Source organism: Nanorana parkeri, unplaced genomic scaffold (assembly GCF_000935625.1).
Source record: "Nanorana parkeri isolate BGI_ZX_2015 unplaced genomic scaffold, ASM93562v1 scaffold368, whole genome shotgun sequence".
NCBI classification, from domain to species: domain Eukaryota; kingdom Metazoa; phylum Chordata; class Amphibia; order Anura; family Dicroglossidae; genus Nanorana; species Nanorana parkeri.
This window is the reverse complement of record NW_017306636.1, coordinates 1,036,792-1,058,617: the sequence shown is the minus strand read 5'-3', so window position 1 is coordinate 1,058,617 and position 21,826 is coordinate 1,036,792. Positions and strand designations below refer to the sequence as shown.

The following is a 21,826-nucleotide window of genomic DNA, read 5'->3' as shown; positions in this document are numbered from 1 at the left end:
TGTCTTTGTACCTTAGGATCAGCATGGCAGTAGGGCAACTAACACATTCTAAGGTCGTCAGTAGTAGCCTCCACATTTCTCTACGGACAAGTTTCCTTTAAGACAGGTATTATTATAGCTAGCTATTTGAATGTTATGTTTTAAACTCAGGCCAATTTTTAACAGGGAGTAGATACTTCTATCCACAGGTCATTGCAACGGTTACGCTACACTGAACCTGCATTTCAATTTTATTTATAAAATGCAGGGCACAATGTGGAGTGCCCTGGAGTGTCCTTTGGATTGTTCTCTGCATAACACTGCAGAGAATACTCTGGAACTGAAAAAGAGCCCTGTCACATGGCCTGTCAAAATCCTCCTCCTCCTCCACTGCCAGCAATTGTTTTTCCCACATTAACCAAAATGAATGGGTTTACTTGCCTCTGAGTCCTGAACCAAGCAGAATGGAAAGCACATTTGTAAAGCACAACACTGTACTTTATAAAGGTGCCAGAGTATTTTAATAAAGCAGTGGTATGGCAGTGGTTGGGCTACTTTATGTGTCTCACATCCCCTTGTTATCTATTGTAAAACAGGTGTCCCCTAGCTAACAAAGGCTATGGACCTCTAGGCTAAACATTCAATATATGTAATTTGCCTTTCTTGAAATGATGTGCAGAGCCACGTACTGCATGTTAACTGCTCTGTATTCTGATATTAGCAGAAGGTAACCTGTGAAGTTTCTATTTCCCACCACTGTGTAAAGTCAAATCTTGCTTCAGGCAATGGGAAGCAGGTGCTTTGTTGAACAGACCAAGAAAATACACGTCCTGCCTTTACCATGGGGATGCTGGGGAGATACTCTTGTAGCTGTATTAAGACACCTTGTATTTACCATCAGAAAACAAACCAGTAATTGACTGTATTAATTAGAAAATATTTCTGCAGCATATATAATTACTGTGCTTAGAGGGATATAGAAATGATCATTGCTGACCTCTGCTTCTGAAAATGCTAGTTGCCTCGTTGTCATGATTGTTTCCATGCTCAGTCACGAACCCAGAATAATTACACAAGAGCTCTGACTTTACCGGCTAATAAGGGTTTTCTAAAATCTGATGTAGCAAGATTCAGCAAACTTCAATTTTGTATTTGAATCAAAATTTTAGTGCAGCCATATACAGGAAGATCTCTCATGTGGAATTAAGGTAATTGAATCAATAGACCGCCTGGGAAAAATGATTTTGACAGAAAAGGGAATGGCTGGCGCCCAGTGGGATTGTGCAGGTTCTCTGTTCCAGATACCTAGAAATTTCAGGCTTTAGAAAGACATTAAGGGGATATTATCAAAACTGGAGCAGACAGTCATAGTTTAGTTAAAGTGACACTAAACTCTAAACTCAGATGCAAATCATTAAATCATCTCTGAATTCATGCTGACACTGTCCTTTCCTCTAGAGGGTGGCTACTTTTGCTCTCTATGGTCCCTGTGTGTGTTATGAAGTAGCCACTACTCCATGACCGAGTGCCCGACTTTTCAGAGGGGGTGACACCAAAATGACTGTCAGTTATTTTGGTATCACCACCCCTTGTGACGTCACTAAGGCTTTGCGTACTCACTAACCAAAGTGGACTGAAGTCCTGAAGGAGTTGAAGTGAGGTATAGAGGGCAGTGGTGACAACATCACTGAAGGCATGCAGTGGATCAGACCGGCGGATTGAGAATCCACGTGGTGTTTCTAAATAGGGGCAACTGCAGTACAAGTTGTTTCCTCCAAAAGGACAGGAAGGAAGGTGAGGAGTGTGCCCATGCGAAGTGCTACATGCTGCAAGTAATGTCAGCGCTGAGGTCTCAATGCTGGTTGTATTAATCTGGAAAAAAGAGCAGGAAGGCTTAAAAATAAAGCCTAATGACAGAGAGCCATAAGGAATGCAGGCTGTTCCTGTGTCGCAACCTGCTCATTAAATGAGTGAAAGGGACATGGTCACAATCAAAGAGTAACCACTTTTCTAGGCCATTGAAGGAGGCTGCAGGGTACTAATTTGATATTTAGCAGCATTCAGTTAAAAAAGGTCACATATCAAAATGTGGTAACCATAACATAAACCTAATTATAGAGTCAGTGTTTAGAGATCGGAACGCACAAGAACTGTGTCACAGTTTGGAAACAGTACTCTGCCACTAGCATGCACAATAAAAGGACTGGGAGACATCTGGGCAGAGCAAAATGGAGACATATTAAATTTGCATCATACCATGCAAGTTAATATCAGAGACTGGGTATACCAGAGGTATTACTTCCAAATAATAAAAGTGCTCTTTTGGCTAAAGAACTGAGAACACTCAGGTCTGGGAGAGAGCATTATGTGCGTACTTCCAAACGCAACATATTAGGATGCCTTCATTATTTCCTGAGGTACATTTTCACTGGAAAATATCAGTGGTTGGGTTACACTGAAGGTTGTACCACTGCTTTAAAATTTGGGGTAGAGCTCTATGACTAACTGACCAGTACACACAGCCTGGAAATGTATCTGCATCATAGAGATACACTGGACACTGGGTACACCAGAGGTTGTACCACTGTTGTAAAAATAGAAAGTTCTCTGTGGTTGACTGACACAGTACCTACAGGTCTGGAAAGCATCATAATGCAGAGCTCTATGCCTGACGGCCACATTCCAGGAAATTTTTCCCTGTCTATGGGCTTACTCACAGCTCACTCACTCACTCACTCACTCACTCACTCACAGGCACAGCTCTGGACCTGTAAAGGTCTCTATGGCTAACAAACCAGTACACTCAGTAGGTGTCTGGGGAGTGCCACAAGATCCCAGTGCCCAAGGGTCATTTTACAGCCAGATACTGCAATCTTTGGCAGTAATAAGGATTAGCCTATCCGGATAGATGCTGTGCAGAGACCAGTTCAAGCAGCCTAATAAAAGTCTTGACTGAAGAGAACAAACATTTAAAAAGCACCAAAAACAGATGATAGATGAGAAAAAAATAGAGAAGTATAGATGAAGTTTTCCTCAGCAATGCAGAGGAGGCAGCATCCAGCCTCCTAGGACACTAGCAAAAAACTGAGGATTGACGATTAGGGACGGGGTTATAGTAGGCGGGGTTTTAAAAGTTTTTCTTTTTACCACTGCCCCCCTTCTGAAGATAGCAACATACCCCCACACATTTATAATTTACTCTATCCCTCAATGGACAATATTTTGTTTTCCGTGTGTCCCTTTGGGGAGATTGTTCTTCCTTTCCTGTTTCAGAGACATATCAGGAATTGAGAAGAAATGTCTCTAAAATAAGTTGTCACTCAAAGAAGTGTCTTTAGTGGAAGATTTCTCCTCTATGTATTTGCTGGTGACAACTTACAGTCCCAGTGACATTGGTCAACAGTGTATAATACAACATAACAAGTGTATAATACAACATAAAGATGTACATATGTACACACTATAAACTATAAAAAAAACGGTGGAAAAAAGTTAAACTCCATCTAATTATACTCCATCCATCTGTTCCAACTTAAATGGAATGAAACTAAAGTGTTCAGAAATAAGAAAAAAAATATATGAATCAATTGCTCCACCCTACATGAAACGCACAAATATACAAAAGGTGCTATATCCAAAACTTAAAGTCCAAGAATAGTATAATATCAAAGGATGGAGTACAGAAATAGTTTTATATCCAAGACTAGTATAATATCCAAAGGACATGTAACGTAATGTAAGGTAATGCACCTTGGAGTTAAAAATAGGCAAATGGACTATACACTTATGGGTATGCAACTAGGAAAGTCGGAAACGGAGAAGGATTTGGGGGTCATTATAGACCGCAGATTGAAGAACAGCTCGCAGTGCCAGGCTGCTGTAAACAAAGCTAGTAGAGTCCTGTCTTGCATTAAGAAGGGAATGTATTGCCGGGACAAGTCTATAATTTTGCCACTTTACAGATCACTGGTTCGGCCTCATCTGGACTGTGAGGTCCAGTTTTGGTCACCGATACTCAGAAAGGATGTCCTTGAGCTTGAAAAAGTCCAGCGGAGGGCAACCAAACTTATTAAGGGGTTCGAGGACCTGAACTATGAAACAAGGTTGTTAAAAATAAATATATTCTCGTTGGAGGTTAGGAGATTAAGGGGGACATGATTTTCATTTATAAACTATTCAAGGGTGACAGCAACCTCAGTAACAAACTGTTTACGGTCAGCTCCATAACAAAGACCAGAGGGCACCAACAAAAATTGGTGGAAAAAAAATGTCAACACACAAGGCACAAGGGGTTCTTCACAGTTAGAGCGGTTAAGGTCTGGAACTCGCTGCCGCAGGAAGTGATTTCAGCTGAGAGTTTGGAATCATTCAAGAAACTCCTACAGGTACGCCTAAGAGCAAAATCACACATAGACTAATACACACGCACACACCAGATCAAACATAAATGCATACACACAATAGGGTGGACTTGATGGACTTATGTCTTTATTCAACCTCAAATACTATGTAACTATGTAACTAAATGTAACTATGACATAGTCCAGAAAGAGTTATATATGAGGAAGATGTAGAAACATTTAATGTAAACTAGGGATGTTCAGACATCAGTTCAAATACCAGTGCCGATACTTGGCATTTTCACGAGAACTACCAGAGTTGCAGCGTTTGCAGCTAGGACCTGGCTCTGGCTCTCCACCACTGTCCTGAAATCATTAGTCTGTAGTGTTTTAGAAAAACAGTCACATGACAATAAACATAAATGTATCAGTACTTGTATCTGTAAGTACTTGGGCAAGTATCAGTACTTGTACTTGAAAAAATGGTATCGGTGCATCTCTTATACAGTCATGACCAAAAATATTGGCAGCTCTGCATTTCTGTCAGACAATGCACCACTTCTCGCATAAAATTGTTGCAATTACAAATGTTTAGGCTTTCTCATGTTTATTTCTTTTGTTTGTATTGGTATGACACAAAAAAGTTGGAAAAAAAGCCAAACCTGACACATTTTAGTGACCCGAAAATTTAGTCCAGTCCATTTTTGGAGTTTTGCGTGGAATACGCAAAACTCCAAAAATGGACTGGACTACATTTTCGGCACCCTCAATTAATATTTGGTAGCACAGTAATATAAATATAAAAACGTTATAAAGTAAAATACCTGAAATCAATGGCTTCCTGTAACCATCAATGAGTTTCTTACACCTCTTTACAGAAATGTTGGACCACTATTCTTTCACCAAGTGCTCCAGGTCTCTCAGATTGGAAGGGTTCCTTTTCCCAACTGCTGTTTTGAGATCTCTCCACAGGTGCTCTATGGGATTTAGATCTGAACTCATTGCTGGCCAGTCCAGTACTCTCCGGCGCTTTGTCTGAAACCATTTTTGAGTGCTTTTTGACGTGTGCTCTGGGCGATTGTCCTGTTGTAAGACCCATGACCTCTGACGGAGACCCAACTTTCTGACACTGGGCCCTACATTGCACCCCAGAATTCTTTGGTAGTCTTTAGATTTCATAATGCCATGCACACAGTCAAGACATCCAGTGCCTGAAGCAGCAAAGCAACCGGAAAACATCAGTGAACCTCCACCATGATTGACTGTAGGGACTGGATTTTTCTATAAAGGCCTCATTTCTTTTTCTGAAAACAGTAGAATGATGGGCTTATTTCTTGCTAGTGCAGGTAAGTATGTTTTATAGAAATAAAATGAAAAGAAAAATAAATAAATAATGCCTTTTGATACTCTCTAAGATTGCAATGGATGTGGTTAGCTTTCAGTCTGAACCCCACTAGCTGTAGTAAAAATAAACATTCATGCTGAACAATATCGCAGGGAACAGATGAAACCATGAAAAAGTACATCTTAGATTTTCATTAATATTCTGTGTATGCCTCACTGTCCTGCAAGACAGATTTTAACCTGACTTGACACAACGAAACCATATGGAGTCTGGCAAACACTTATTAACGCTGAACATTTTTTTTCTGGGACTAGTCATTTCTGTCGCTCTAAATCAGAGAAACAACTTATTTTCATGTTATTCATGAGGGTTATAGCAGAAAAATAATGAATTACTCAATAACCCCCTATGCATATTAGCAAATTATTTCTAACTAACTGATGGATCATTTATGTGCCAAAGTCCAATGTTACTTCTGTTCTTTAAATGTGAAGTTTAATTAGAAAGAACCAAGCATTAAATCCTTCCCAACCTTGCATGTAACCATTTCAGTTTTTCTCTAATAAATATTTGACGTCATGTGCTGTGTTGTGAAAAAATATCTACAGACAAAGAACAAGGGAACAGTGAAGAGTCTCAAGGGGATTCTTAAATGTCACTTCTGCTTCTGAAGCCACTCTGCAAATGTTGACCAGAGAGACATACATTTTTTATGCAGAGTAATCTAAAACTTTTTTTCACAAGAATTACTAACGGTTATTCTATCCCGCTTTGAAAGCCAATACAACAGCAACATCTAATTAGCCAGCTACCGGATAGCCTCGCCTGTGCACAAAGGCATGCATCTTCAAGAAGCTCTAGTCACATATACAAGTGATAGGCTTTGAGAAAGAAAATGTTATGGCTATTGTCTTTATTTGCATTGACTTTATATGGTGCAAATGCGTAGATAATGCTTGTCTGAAGTCATTAAAGGATAAAGAAATGTCCAGCAAGCAACTCATCAAATGAAAATAGAATATTTAACTGTGCAATTTCCCCTAAATATATATTAGTTGTAGACTTCCAAACGTCATAATTTCTGTAAAAAATGTATAAGCAGTAGATCGAGTATACAGTAGTAATGACATAAGGTGGGTTTTCAAGGATGACTAGCATACACAGAGTTGCCATCCATCTTGAGAGGAAACTTTCTGGCACTGTGATGGTGTGAGAAGGTTCCTTGAGCCAATGCGATGGATGTTCGTGAAGAGTGGCTGAAGGCAGAGTTGGTAGTAGTCCAGCCTCTTGGCTACAAGTGATGCTGTGCAAGTGATGCTGTGCACAGAGATGGTCATAAAGTTGAAGTTGGGCTGAACATGACTTATACATTTCAAATACTCCTCTGTACCCAAGATTTGGAAACTCATCACTTCTAAGAGAAACGGGGCTGGTTGGAGATGAGCCCTTACACTAGTGCATTGGTATGGCATAGAGCTGTGTCTTTCTAAAAAAAAACTGCCTTTGAAGGCCTACGGCACATGTCTATAACTCTAGTAATGAAAGATTTAAAAAGTAAAAACGCCACAGTACTACAAATTCTTTATTCCAGTTTTACTTTTTTAATGTGTAATAGAGCTGTGACAGGGTTAGTATCTCAAGCAGGTTTTATTTGCTTTGTCTCAACTGGGGACATTTCCCCTTCATGAGTCAAATGAACATGTAGTAATAGAAATAAACAATAAGCAATTACTCCTTTTCGAAACCCATAAAAGTTACCATGTTTTTAAAGAGCAGTTCCAGGCAATACGTGTTTATGGTGACAATATGATATACACAGCCAGGCATTGACATTAGATTGTAAGCTCCTTTCAGAGGGCAAATATACTGTGGAATATCCTAGTAATGAATAAAACTATGGAAAATACAAAATATTAATAAGCAAATACTTTATGAATAGTACTTTATTCCTCACGGTGTGGGCATGGCTCCTCCATCTGGAAGGTTTGGACACCTGCTTCTGCATACAAACTCAGCAGTGGTGAAGCTGCAAATAACAAGGTTAATACAGGATCCATAACAAAAATGTTGAACCTAAGCATTAGGCCTACAACATTAATACGTATGGAGAAAAAGTAATGGTAACCATATTTCACTCACATGGATACTAAGTGTGGTGAATTTGTTATATGTAGCCAACACTGTCAAGCTATGTTGATAAAAGACAATGCTGTATAGGTATAATGTATGAACCACTTGTTTTGCAATGCTGGTTGGATCTGTAGGGATGGTGTACTGCAATTCTGGCAATGAAACACAAGACAACTGCAATGTGGTGTGGGAAGCAGAAAAATGGAATGCACTCACATGAAAATGTGGTGAGAGAGGCCCATCTGATGATCTATGCAGAGATGGAGCAGCAGCAGCAGATTCATCCAGTGTCCTGTGTGGTGATGGAGTGGCAGTTGGATCAGGTAGGAGAGTGTCCCAGGGTGGCAGCTGAATGCAGTTCTTGAAAGAGGAGAGGTCCATTTCTGTCCCATTGTGTTATGGATGGCTGCGAGCTGACATATACTGCTGTGGAGGAGCCAGCAATACAGAGAAGCCGATCCCCTACAGTAAACAACTGTTTTTTATAGACGCTATATCGATGTTATCATCATCATCATCATCATATGGGACGGGACCCCAGAGCACATCTATGTGTTTCATTCTACCTGCCTGATTTTCCAAGATCTAGAAAACAAAATCATGACCAAAAACTTTGTAAAACCCACAGGAGGCAATTCTTATCTGTATTTTCATAATTGCCATCACCCACAATGAAAACAAAACATCCCCAAAGGTTAATTCTGCAGATTAAGAAGGAAGTGCACAGAGATAGATGACTACAAAAGGCTCAGATTACATCTTCAAGAAACATTTCATGAAAAACAATAACCAGAAGAGACCAAACAAAAAGTATACTCCACTTACTTAAGAGCCCAAGAACCCCAAATCCCAAGCAGGAGGGATAATCGTAAACAATTGTATGATGTGCTCCACGTAACTGCAACATTGTTACCATTACTTTTTCTCCATACATATCCTCTGTTATGGATATGCTATGACCAATCAATAGATTAATTGAAGGTGCAGGTCGTGTAACTATTGCGCAGAACACAATCACTGGCTTAGCACCTGGGCTCAAGCAAGTGTAGTGGGTATTACCAAAGTGTAAAAAGGCAGACCTCGAGCTTTGAAAGAGACACAGGTTTGCCAGGCTGTGTCTACTCACAGAGGATTTGGCAGTCTATAGCTTTATTAAAGACAGACACCTGCTATGTCTCCTGGGGAAGAAGTGCTGATAAAGGCAGAGTGTAACTAGGAGAAGAGTTCTCTGATCCAGGTACAGAAGGTCCAGAGCTGCTGAATCATGCTTTGAAAGACTTCACAGACAGTGGGGGGAAAAAGTAAGGGCAGATACCGAGAGATCAAGTGTTGTGGAAAGCGCAGGAAAAAAACAGTTTAAATGGTTGCACTGGCAGTAGCTGTTTGATAGAAGAATTTTCAGAAACTAAGATCTAGCACAAGGGTAGGCCAACTCTGGCCCTCCAGCTGTGGTACAACAACAAATCCCATGAGGCATTGCAGGACTCTGACAGTCACAGGCATGACTCCCAGAGGCAGATGCATGATGGAATTTGTAGTTTCACCACAGCTGGAGGACCAGAGTTTGCCTAACAGTTATGTAGCATAACTGAAAAGAAAGTTCTCCTTCCGTAGTACACTAAACTGGGTTTGGATGCAGGTACAGATGGTGCTGTACTTCTTTTGATTTGTGTCTAAACTTCAAGGTGGCAATCATACCCAAACATTGAAGAATAGAGTCCTGTGCCTTCCAATAAACACTATGAGAAATATAGAATCAGATTTATGTAATCTGCTGAGAGTCATACAGTTCACAGATCACAGTTGGCTGAAGCCCTGAATTGTGCAAATCTCTTAAGATCAGACAAATCTGCATGTTTATATTCTGTTGACTCAAACATTAGTAAATCTGCTGTTCTTATAATTAGAACTGGTTCAGTTTGCAAACCAGGGACGTGCGGTGAGGTCAGTGGCAGGTGAGGCACCCCCTGGCACAGTCACCGAGCCGATGTGTTTATCGTTCATGTGCTCTGCCTGTGGGGTGCCGGAGGAGGGAGGGGCCTCCCTGTCCCTCACTTGCTCGTCACTGATGAGGCATCTAGATGGATGCCGTTAGTGGGGTTTTTTTATTTTATTGGATGGCTTGGACTAATGGCGCTTTGCCATTGGTCCAAACTATCCACAGAGCTCAAGCCTCTGACTCCAAATCAGAGGCTTGTTGTAGCTTTGACCTCCCTGTGTAAGGATACACATAGCAGCAGGAAAGCCCGCTGCTGTGTAACCTAACATAGCTGTAAAAATCTGGATGAAGCGCCACTTGTAATTAAGAGGTGGTGCTCCATCCATGACAGGTTACACAGCGAAGAGGTTTTCCCTACTGTGTAACCTGTTAGAAGCTTTCTCAATGGAGAAAAGCTGTCAGCTTCAGATTTGAAGCTGACATCTTTTTGTTCCATAATGGCAGGTGAGGTTCTGCCTCCCCACACATCACGTCACTGTTGTCAACCAGATCTTCGAGCTTTGTGGACCTAGCATCACAAACAGTGACACATTAAAAAGTACAACACTTCCAGGTATTTATTATTTCTCAAAATGCTTTCATCTGCTTTTCTCTCCAGGACTGAGATATCATTGTTCAATCAGTATTTGGAGTCAGTTTCTACTTCCTGGGATAAAATGCTGGCTCAAAGTTGACACAATAATAGAAGTCATTGGCTAGGTTTACAAATGTCTGGAACAGATCAGCTTCGTGTTGCAGCCGTTCACCTTGTAGGTAGCTACAAAGTTACAATGTTGCAGTTTGATCACTGGAGGGCCTGTTCACACTGAATGCGGTGCGTTCCAGAGCGGGAGCTGATGGAACGCACCGCAATCCCTAAAAAAACTTCCCCCAGTTCTGGGGCTTGACGGTGCATTGAATTCTTCAATGGCACCACTTCCACACTCCCCGCCCGCAGTGCGACCATGTGAGGGACTGCGGTGCGTTCCAGCAGCTACTGCTCTGGAAAGCACCACATTCGGTGTGAACAAGCCGGAAAAGGGGAGACTGGAAAAATTATTTCTTCTGCCTGCAGCAGACTGACAATGTCATCTCAGTCTGGGGAAAATAATTGACTGGAGCTTTTTTTTGTTGTGATAGGTAATTTTATCATAACTGTATTTCTCCTTTAATGGAAAAAGTACAGCTCATAAAAAGAGGGAATTGTTCTAAAATGAGAACTGGCTGACTGGAACCAGTTAACCTTGTCTCATTTCCTGATAATCACAGTACCTGACTGTCACATCTCTAACAACATCATAATGATTAACAGCACTGGTTTTGTGTAGAGGCAGAACTGGGAAAGCCCCAGTAGCAGTAGTGTTTCAGTCCAATACTCCACCAGTAACAGCTGCCCAATGCTCTCCGACATTTAAAAAAAATATTTAGACCATGACATTGTGTACATTGACTACTATTGCTTCACGCGTGGGTGACAGAGCTCAGCAAGTACTATCAAAAATAGGATCCGCTGATTAATGAAATGCACCCAGAAATAACAAGTCGCTGTCCCCTTGTAATCCACTCCTTGAAATCCTATTATTATATTTACATGTGCACTACTGAGTTGTTTTCACAAGGAATACACCAGAAAAGACCTATAGAGCTGTATTCCTAGTAGAGAAATCAGAATGCTGGTAAACCACTTGTTCACTTTGTGGGGGGGGGGGCAAGCTAAGTGGCAGGGAAATGCCCTGACCGGAGACTAGGAGGGTGTGGGGAAGGTGTTGTGAGCTGGATGGGGATTGAAGTGGCCAGGGATTGAGGTAGGCATTGTTCGCCAGGGGCAAGATGGGTGGGAGGTCGGATTCTGTGAACCAGTGGGCAAAGTGGATGGGAGGTGCTGCGGGTCAATGGGGTGAGGTGGGTGTGACAGAGGTGCTGTGATCGATGGGCAATGGAGGCACTGTAAGCTGGGTGGGTGAGGAAGGCAGGGATCGACATATGGGGTTCTGTGAACTGAAAGGAGGGCGGGAGGTGGATATTGGTTGTAAGTGGGTGAGTGGAGGGTACTGTGGGCCAGGGGGTGAGGTGCGTGTAATTGCGAGTCGGTGGGAAAAAGTGTGTTACGGGGACGCACTGTAAGCCGAGTGGATGGAGGGTGAGGTGGCCAGGGATTGAGGTATGGTGGTGGAATGGAGGTTCTGCAAACTGGGTTGTTCGGTGGGCATGAGGTAGGCATTGTTCAGCAGGGAGGTGGGTGCTGTGAGCCAGGGGGTGGGGTGTGAGGTGGGTGGGAGAGAAGTTCTGTGAATCAAGGGACAGGAAAAGGAAGAACTGTAAGCCAGGGATTAAGGTGAGTTGGAGCCAGAGGGGGAGAAGTGGGTGGGAGGTACTGTAAGCGGGAGAAGGAGGGTTGAGGGGGCCAGGGATTGAGATAAATGCAGAGCTCAATGCAAAAAACATGCTGGACGTAGGAAGGGGTAATACTGGGTTGGCCACAATTTTTTTTGTTTGCCAGTGTCCAATTTTCCAGAAGTTGGCAGTTTAACCCAACAATCTCGAAATTCCTGTGTCCCTAAATGAGAAATACAATTTATTTCACATGACTTTCTGTTCCAGTGACAACGCTCACTGGTACACAGATAGGATGAATGTCCCTAGCAGACACAAAGAGCAATAAAAACCTCACAATAGATGCTTTTTAAATCTAAGAGAGCAATATTTTCCCGCTGTCTCACTCTCAAAGCCCGGTAAAAGAATTCATTCTCATAGCTTGTCTGTTCTCTTCCCACATTGCCCTTATCCCTGGGGCTGTCTCAAAGGATTAAGGGCACTGAGCACTCTAAAGGAAGCCTACAATACATTTTCTGCTTCCAGGGACTGGCGTTCTAAGACGTGTTAGGGCAGCGGTTCTCAACCTGTGGGTCGCAACTCACTGTTGAAGGGGTCGCAGCATCCACTTCTGCTGTGCTAGGTGAGAGGCTCCTCAGCCTCCTCCTAGCGCATCAGTGTCAGTCAGGGAGAGGACAGCAGTGGCTGTGAATATCAAAGTGCCGCTATACACACTCCCTGGCCGCTACAGCGACATCTAGTGGCCGGCGAGTGTGTACAGCAGGTCTTTTCTATTCACAGCCGCGGCTGTCCTCCTGCCTCCCATACAATGTGATCTAAGCAGTGCTGGGGCTGAGAAGGCTGCATGGACACAGAGCAGGGGCTGGGGAGGGCTTGTATTCTTGTGAGTGTGCTTCTACTTTTAGTCCCAAGTCCAGCGCCTTACTAATTCTGGAGTCCAGCGCTCCATTGGGGGTCACCACAACTTGGCAAATGTTACCAAGGGGTCCCGGCCCTAGAAAGGTTGAGAACCACTGTGTGGTTACTATGTTGACGCAATGTTTTTCGAGCCATTCTTCCTCAGCCACGCTCCCATGCACTTACATGTGTGTTGCCACTCTGAGGCTGGATTCTATGAAGCATTATCCGATTTCTGAGGAGAGGTTACATGGATACCACCTGCTCCAGCAGCATGCTTTACAGCTGTGCTTATAGGCTTAGCCCACCTTTTTAGCCATGTTTCATGTTACACCCACATTTAGGAAAGGGCATATTGTCCTATCACACCTTTCTTTGGTGTTGCTGACAAGAATAGTAGCAGATCAGAGATAACAAAAGAGGACTGTTCAGTTACCACAGAATTAATTTGCTGTATAATCAGCTCATTTGTAAATGTTCGTTTTAATCGTTTCCTACAATGGACCTGTGCTTTTGCCTTTGCAGAGCAAATCAGCATGTTTATTTAAATGTGGCCTCTTCCTTTGTTCCCCTGCTGCTACGTTTGGCCACTTGGCGTAAACACTTAACCACTTGCTGACCAGGTGTTTAGACCCCCCTTCCTGGCCAGGCCATTTTTCAGTATTCAGCGCTGCAGTACTTTGACTGACATTTCTTATGGTGCTATTTAATCACCACTACGGGTTTTTATTTTTTACTACATTCAGGAAAAATTACTGATTATTACATTATGTTAGGAAACATTTATTATTACCCCAATTTTTTGGTAAAATATAAAAGACGGGGTCACGTCGGGTAAATAGACACCAAACATGTCATGCTTAAAAATTGCGCGCACCCGCAAAAAACTAGCATACCCAAAATTGACCATAGCCGACGCTTTAAAAGCTTTTACAGCTCATCAGTTTAGTGTTATCAGTGATTCATGGCCCTAGAAATATTGCTCTCACTGCAAAGTTTGCGGCGATATGTAACATGTGTGGCGTAATGGGCGCAATCGTCGTTTTCGCAGGTATGCGCACCTGACGCATGTTTACATTCTTAAACATGCGTCAGGTGCATGTTTAAATTCTTTTTTATGTGTAACAAAAAATTTTTTGGGGGGGAAACTAATTTTTTTTTCACTTAACTTTATTGCCATCACAGAGGGGGCTAAGAAACCCCCCTATGTGATAGCAAAAGATGTGACAGGTCCTCTTTATGGAGACATCAGGGGTCTCCAAGACCCTTCTCACCTAGGACCCACCTGATCATCAGCTTCTCTCCAGCGTCTGAAGCTGGAGAGTGACACGAGAATGCGGAAGTGATGTAATATACATCAATTCCGCATTCTGACAGCGGAGAGGGGACCGAAGGTAGATCGCGAACCGACCTCCCTCTGATTCCGTCAGAGAGGCAATATGCTGGTCCCGAGCTCGCACTGGGCACAGCGGAGCCCGGGACAAGCGTCAGAGCGGGAGCCGCGGAGGCGCACATATCGGGACCCCATACAAGCGATCCGCTGGCTCTATAGCCGGCGGATCGCTTGTTTGTTAACAGGCGCCGCTGGCGGGTTTTACATTTTGTGTCTTTCCCGCTCACACACACAAGTGGGCGGGGCTAACAGGCCGTGCATACACAGCCTGTTACATCCAGGAAGCTCCCAACCAGTTGTTTTTACACAACGGCCGGCAGGTAGTTAAGCTGGCCAGACACTTCTCGAAATCCTGCTGACTTTCCCGAAATCCGAGCAGAGTGTGGCCCTGCCGGCATCCCTCCATTTGACAAAAGTAAATATTTGGCCGAACACGGACTGCAGCCAATCCCATTTAATGTATTTTGACAGCTGCAGGTGCCGGCTATAAGAATACAATTGCATGGCAGAGAAAAGTGCCCCAGTCCACACTGTTTAACGTGGATGGGGGAAGCAAGCATTTTTTTCTCATTCAGACCATGGGGCTGAATAAGAAGAAACGCATTGGGAATGGTCATCTCTATACCCGATACTCCCTTACTATATTTATGTGACTAATACTGAAGCTTGAAGGAGCGCATGATGTGCTAGTAGTCCACACTCTCCTCCACGACTTTCCATCCGTGGCCGATTAATGCAGAACTCAAATAGCTTAAGGTATACCACCATTTGGAGTGCACCATATGCCTATATTAAACACATCAATTACTTCTGCTCATCTTATAACAAAAAAATATGCCATCAATAAAACCAACATTCAAAGTAAAATTGAAAAATGTACTTCATGTTTTTTTAAGGTTTCTCTTTATTTCAAAAATAATAAATATGTTATTTAGAGAATTAACCTATTACAGAGCTAATAACTGCAATAGATAACACTATTTCAAACTACTTTGTTTGAAAGATTATGCACTTCAACAATCTGTATACATTTAAAAAATACATGTTTCCTCAACCAAAAGAAAAGACAAATGCGGACTAAATGATCATTCTCATCAGTGATGAAAACTCACTGGTTCAAATGCTTGCTGTCAGGGAGACGAGTCTGTCTAGGAAAGAAATTGACCCAAAAGGGGTGTGCAAAAGATCTAAGAGTAATAAAACCTTATAAAGGTTTGCAGAATATAAGCAAATTAGTGACATGGCAGTAGAAGTTCATCCAGCATAAAGATGTGAGAGGCATGTACTGTGACTGATGCATTACGCAGCTCAGTAGCCAAAAAACACAGGCAAGAAAAGGACAATGACTGTTGGGTTTCTGGCCTATTTTGGGCATTTCACAATCATAGCGGATAAGAAAAAGAAAAACACAACTTACATTGCATATATACGCCAAGTTTTACAGTACTTTGGATAATCATCATGAATTACCAGTCTATACAGCGGCATGAACAGACTTCATACAAGTCAAATATGGAATCATTTTCAGCACTCTCATGTCATATTACTGTTCTGGTGGCATACAAGAACTGGACATAAAAGTGGATGCAAGGCACCAAGATACGATTCTAAAAAACTATGGAACCTAAACAGCATCAGACACTTGCTTTCATGTTGTGCTATAGAATGACAGAAGGGAAGTCCGTTAGCAAAGTTCATCTAAGATTATGTTATTGCAGACAGCTTTGTTCTGAGGTCAGCTAATTATGTCCATTAAAGGTAAACTCCATGTAAAAGTGGCTGGATGTGGGGGCTTCTTAGAACTGTTGGAATCTATCGTGACTAGTTATCTTCATGAGGTCACAGCAACTTACCATGGTCAATTTTACACGAGATGTAGGAAGCCAAGGTGTGGAAACTTGAAGATGTCCCTGAAAAACGGTTTTCTGAAATTGTATGTTAGAAAGGGGGCTCTAAGGAATCCATCTACGTATAAGTGCAGGAATCTGGAAGTGCCTGTTATTAAGACATGTTACTGGTTTAAACATTTTATTCTCATAATAGTTTGCTTTGAAGGAGACCACCTAGTGAGGAACAGCCTCATCTACTGAGATTTGCTGCAAACGTTATAACTCCCAAGCTGCAATTACCTCTCTTACATTGTATTATTTAGTAACAGGCTGCGTTCAACTGTTCTATTCTTACACCTGTCTAGAGCTTTAAGACATCCAACTATGCTAGGTAAGCTGAAGAGTGCCGAGTAATGATGGGTGCACAAGAATGGGACATATCTACTACAGAAACACCAGAACCTGGATAAATGATGTATTGAAAAAGTATTGCCCAGTTTGTTCCCACCAAAACATTTTCCTGTTTACACAAATCTTTTCATCTTTTTAATAGTGAACATCTGTGACATTCTTTGGAGAACTGAGATGACATAAAATGTAGACTTTACAGATTAAAAACAATGGCTACACAATTCTTTATTAGAAAAATAGGATGCTATATTGAAATTAAATGCCCAGATATAACCAATTCCTCACTTTTATTGCAATGGTAAAGACATACTTCTGCAGCCTTGGGTCTGCTATCCTGATAAATGCTGTCTGTACCCACCCATTCATTCCACTATAGCCTAAATACAGCAGAACACTGGAAGGTCCTATTGCATCTTAGACCTGCTTAGCCGATATCCTGACATGCCCAACTGTTTCAGGCATATGGCCCAGGCTTCTCCCAACCTGTGCAGACCCATATGAGGTGTCTAAGGAAGTCTATTTAGGGTAGATTTATCCAAGCGGCTTGCTTCTGTTCCCCTTAGATAAAAGTCTATTATGGAAGTTTCTTAACAGGGCATAAACATGCATTCGTACCAGGTTTGTTTCTGTGTATGTACACCATGAATGAATTGCATCTTCTCATTGCTGTCTTGTCTATATATGGCAGAAAAAAGGGGTAGCTGCTCTTCTAAAGTTGCGATGTAGAATGTAATAATTTAGTAGAATTTGCCATTCAAACAGAAGTGAAGCCAAACCTTTTTTTTTGCCCTTGCCTCTCTTTTGATACATTAGTAAGTGTACTCCTGTGGCTTAAAGTGAGCATAAAGGGACTAATGCCCGCTATATGTTGACAGCTCAGATCTGTGCTGCAACTGGGAAGGATCCCCGCATTATTGTTGGGGTCCACTCGGCTGCCTGATTGACAGCTGGCTCTGCTGTGCCCGCCCCTTCTTGTCTGCCCCTCTAGTGAGCGCTGAAGGAACAGAGAGGGGAGGGGGGAATCCCTATAGAAAGCAGTGACTGACTTTGCAGGGAGCAGACCGATTTATAGAGTCAGTGTGACCGCTGCAGCATCCCACGCTGGTGCTGGGTATTGTGAAGAGTGTATTTTAAACATTTAAACATTTTTTTTTTTTTTTACAACACATTCTGTTTAAAAATGTATTGATCCAAAAACGATTGAAAAACTGCATCTACATTAGACAGTGAGAAGTGCTACTAACACTACTTATGAAATCAGACAGCTAGATGCAAGAGAGAGGATTGCAGCATTTCTTAAAAAAACATTGAGAAAGGAATGTAAAGTTGTATTTTATTTCTAATTTTGTTGAAATCCACCAACATTCTTAGCAGTTATTGTCATTAGCCTACTTTGGTCCTAGCTGTATTAAGACTCCTTATACTTGTAAGAAAAGCCTGCATTTCTCTATTTAATAGGGTTGATTTACTTAAAAAAAAAAACAAATGTTCGAGGCGTGGCCAAGCTGGGCATGTGGGCAGACGAAGCTCCTGCCACTGATCCTAAATATTATACTTTCCTCCTGGCTTTTTCTGAGCGCTGACCCATGGTCATTGCTGACTGCAATCTACTGACCTCAATTATACTAGTTCAACACCATGACTAGCCGCAACAAAGAGGATTCCAGATTTTCTAACAAAAAAAGATGGCGCCTTGGCTGGAACAGGTCACTTTCCACCTAAACAGCTTGAGGTGGGCCAAAGATGCTGTCACAAACCTGGAGTGGTTTGCCAGGACCCTTCCTAAGGATTTACCTTGAAACGACTCCACCACTGCTGTTGCGCATTGTTCCGACACACTGCAATAAGGAGGGCCTGAAGAGGGATGTCGCATCAGTAATGCCTGTGGTGATTTCAGCGCCGCTACACAGGCCTGTTTTACTTGATAAACACCCAGGTTTCCCCATCTTCATCAAAATCCTCTAATTTTGATGACAAGCCGACACTTAAGAGGTCCAGCTTGCTGTACATAAAGATGGGGCATCCTTGGAAAAATTAAAAGATCATATGGGTGGGGAAACTTATCCCAGCCAAGCTGCGTTCACTTCGAATTCCCAATAAAATGCTGGAACCCATATTGAATTCCCTTAAACATGTTGGGATGAATGAAGAGAACGCAGCTCGACTGGGATAAGTAAACTTTCTGTTACTTTAGTAAATGAATGCCCATCACTGAAAATGTAAATGTTCAGTACACAATTACATGTTGGCATGTATCTAAGTGTTTGTAAATGCATTCAGAGTTACTATGCAAAATGTTTTAGGAGCTCAGCAGACCTATAGAGATAAGAATATTAGGTTTCCTACACATGGCTGACTTCTTGCCCAGTAATTCCACAGAACACAACAAACTGCTACGAAGTCTCTTTAGCCCAAAACAGCAGCACAGAACAATTATCTACGCAATACAATTCATTACAATGTCTGATATCTCAGTTTCTGTACTTACAGCTTCTGCATCTACGAAGGGTTACGTTTGCTGGCACTAGGCTTTCTTTTGTAGCACACTACAAAGGGGCACTGAGAGATTACTTGTTTCTAAACTTCAACTACATATTTTGAGACCCGACCACTATGCAACAAAATGCTTAGCACTTCACTTAAAGCCAGTGACACTAACAATTCCTAGAGAAAAGGCATCGCCTAGAATTAACAAACACTGGTTTACAAAAAGGACTGGCCTTGCTACCAACACAGAATGGGCATACCTGAAGATACACGTATGCAATCAGCCAGATGTCTATACGTTCATACACTGTTTAGGCATGAAATACAAATAAATATTAAATAAGGGCAAAAATGTGCCAACAATGGCATAAAAAACAGCTAAAAAGGCTAATCCGTGTTTAACATGTTTACAGAGCTTTTAAGCACTTAAAAACTTGAGCAAGTATGTTGATTAAAATATGCCACACATTTTGAAAACTGCTCTTATGTTTATTCTGCAAAAAACGATAAACGGACAGCCAAATGAAGCTAGACATAAATTAATTTTTTCCTATTAATAGCTTCAGCGGACGGATTATGTGTATATTGTTCCTATGAGACAGAAATGTACACGGTGGGCCGCCATATCGAAGAATAGACATTGAAATGTGAGCCTATAAATATTGTGTTTTATTTTGAAGTGTACTTCGAAGTTGTTTTAGTCACTGTTAAGAATACATAAACACTAAAGAATGCGAAGAGAAAATCATTTTATAAATACTGAAAAGAAAAACGGCCTCATTGTCTTATGTACAGATGTGTTACTGTTCATACATTCCCTCTGTTTGGGGACCTGTACTCTGAATGACATTTACACAGCACTCAAATTTATGAAGAGAGTGAATGTTCCATTCGATGGTTACAAACCTCAAAATAACAAGTTTCAAAAGAATTCAACTCTGTTTTAGTAATGGCAGAGTAGCATGCCACAAATGAGATGCTCATAAAGCAAAAGCATTGATGATCTGCTCTGTTCCCTCTGGTGGAGTGGGCTGTGTTGTGCTAAGGTCCCTCTGTCCTTTCTTGTCTTTACTTTGATGCTCCTGCAGAGAAAGAATAAGATTCCGGATTTCTTCGCGCTTCCTCTTCATTCTTTGTTGAGGAAACCAGTCGGTCAAATTCATTGGCAGATCAAAACTTTGAATGGGATTCTGGAAAAGTGTGATGCAGAAACGGATTATAAAACAAAATGATTAAGTGTGCAATTCATTCAGGTTGGTGTTATACAACATAATAAAAATGTAATATAGAAAGAATTAGTGTGGTACAGTTAGATCACAGACCTGCAACTTTATTTTGAAGTAGTCTCCTTTAGCAACATTTACAGCTCAGATAGCGATTTAAAAAGAAATACAATTAAAATCCATGCCATCTCTACTGTATAATAGATAAAACCTTGTTTGCTGAAGTTAAAAATGGGCTTAAATATGTCAACTGGGGAAAGAAAAACCATGATGGTTGATCAATCAGGCACTAAAGAAATGATAGGAATGCAAAGAGGTGATTGCCCAGCACAGGCCAGAATACAGTAATACTAAAAATTGGAGTATTTGTACTTAATATAAAATCCATTTCATAGAGTTCATTGATGGAAACAGTTAATTAATTGACTCAACTATCCTACAGAAGAATGGGACACTGGCAAAACATAAAACTTGTGAGCCAGCCGGTATAACACCTTCTACTCCCAGTATTCAGTTTAGTAGGAAAGTAGTACCAAGAACATGAGCAAAAACAAAGGGGCAGGACCTGTTTCCTTTGATGAACTCCAACATAAGATTTTACAGTACGTACAAAACTCCCATCTTCTTTGTCGAACATTGATGGACACAGGAATTCATTGACTGACGTGACTTCCAAAAGCAGTCCAACTTTGGGGTGGTCAACAGCAACAAAAGACTAACAGGTCCATGCAAAAAACATAACTGAGCGCTGCCTGCAGCTCAAAGAGCCACTGAAGGACCTCAAGCTGGCATCATAGGCAGTCTGAACATTCACCTGGTAACATTTAGAGAACTTGTTAACAGAAGACAAGATGGCAGCCTTACAATTATGGCAAACGGAAGCTTAATGCTGATGCACTCAAGAAGGACTTAGTGATTTAGTAAGTGTCTTAACTAGAAAGGGGGGAACCTGATCTTTATGACTATTACATCAAGCATAATTTCTCCGAACAGCAAAGACTGAAATGAAAATCCGTGCGTCAGTTGCCAACAAGAGCAGCAGCATGAAGGTGTTGCCTGAATGCTGACTCATGGGAAAAAAGCATGCAGATTACATAAATGCCAAGTGCACAAAGCACACATTCCAAGCAAACCTGGCAATTGTTTAGTCCAGTGGTGTCCAGGTATGGCCTGCAAAGCTGTTGCTGAGATACAGAAATCCAGATAGCTGCTATGCAAAGACTAGCTCAAGCAGAGGGTGAAAGAATCTTGATTAAAGAAAAAAAAAAACTGGCTAGCAAAAGGGTAGGACTTTCTCTGCACTGCTGATCCTCCTTAACACTGGCTAAGCACTGAGACATGCTGGGAGTAGGAGGAGTTATAACAGGCTGACCCACAAGTTTCTTTGTTTTCCAGTGTCCAATCCTCCAGTAGACAGCAGTATATACCATCAGTCAATTAATTCCTGTGTCTCTCGATGAGGCAGAAAAAAATAATAATT

General features: G+C 41.7%; 1 protein-coding gene across 1 annotated transcript in view; it reads right to left on the bottom strand.

Annotated features, from left to right (window-relative positions):
• Positions 1-19,696: 19,696 nt before the first annotated feature.
• The window catches only part of SENP6 (SUMO1/sentrin specific peptidase 6), an 86,100-nt gene continuing 83,970 nt past the window's right edge, over positions 19,697-21,826 (bottom strand). The window contains exon 24 of the mRNA XM_018558916.1: positions 19,697-20,313. Coding sequence (XP_018414418.1) covers positions 20,104-20,313 — 210 coding nt within the window. The 3' untranslated portion in view covers positions 19,697-20,103. The remainder of the gene's footprint in view (positions 20,314-21,826) is intronic.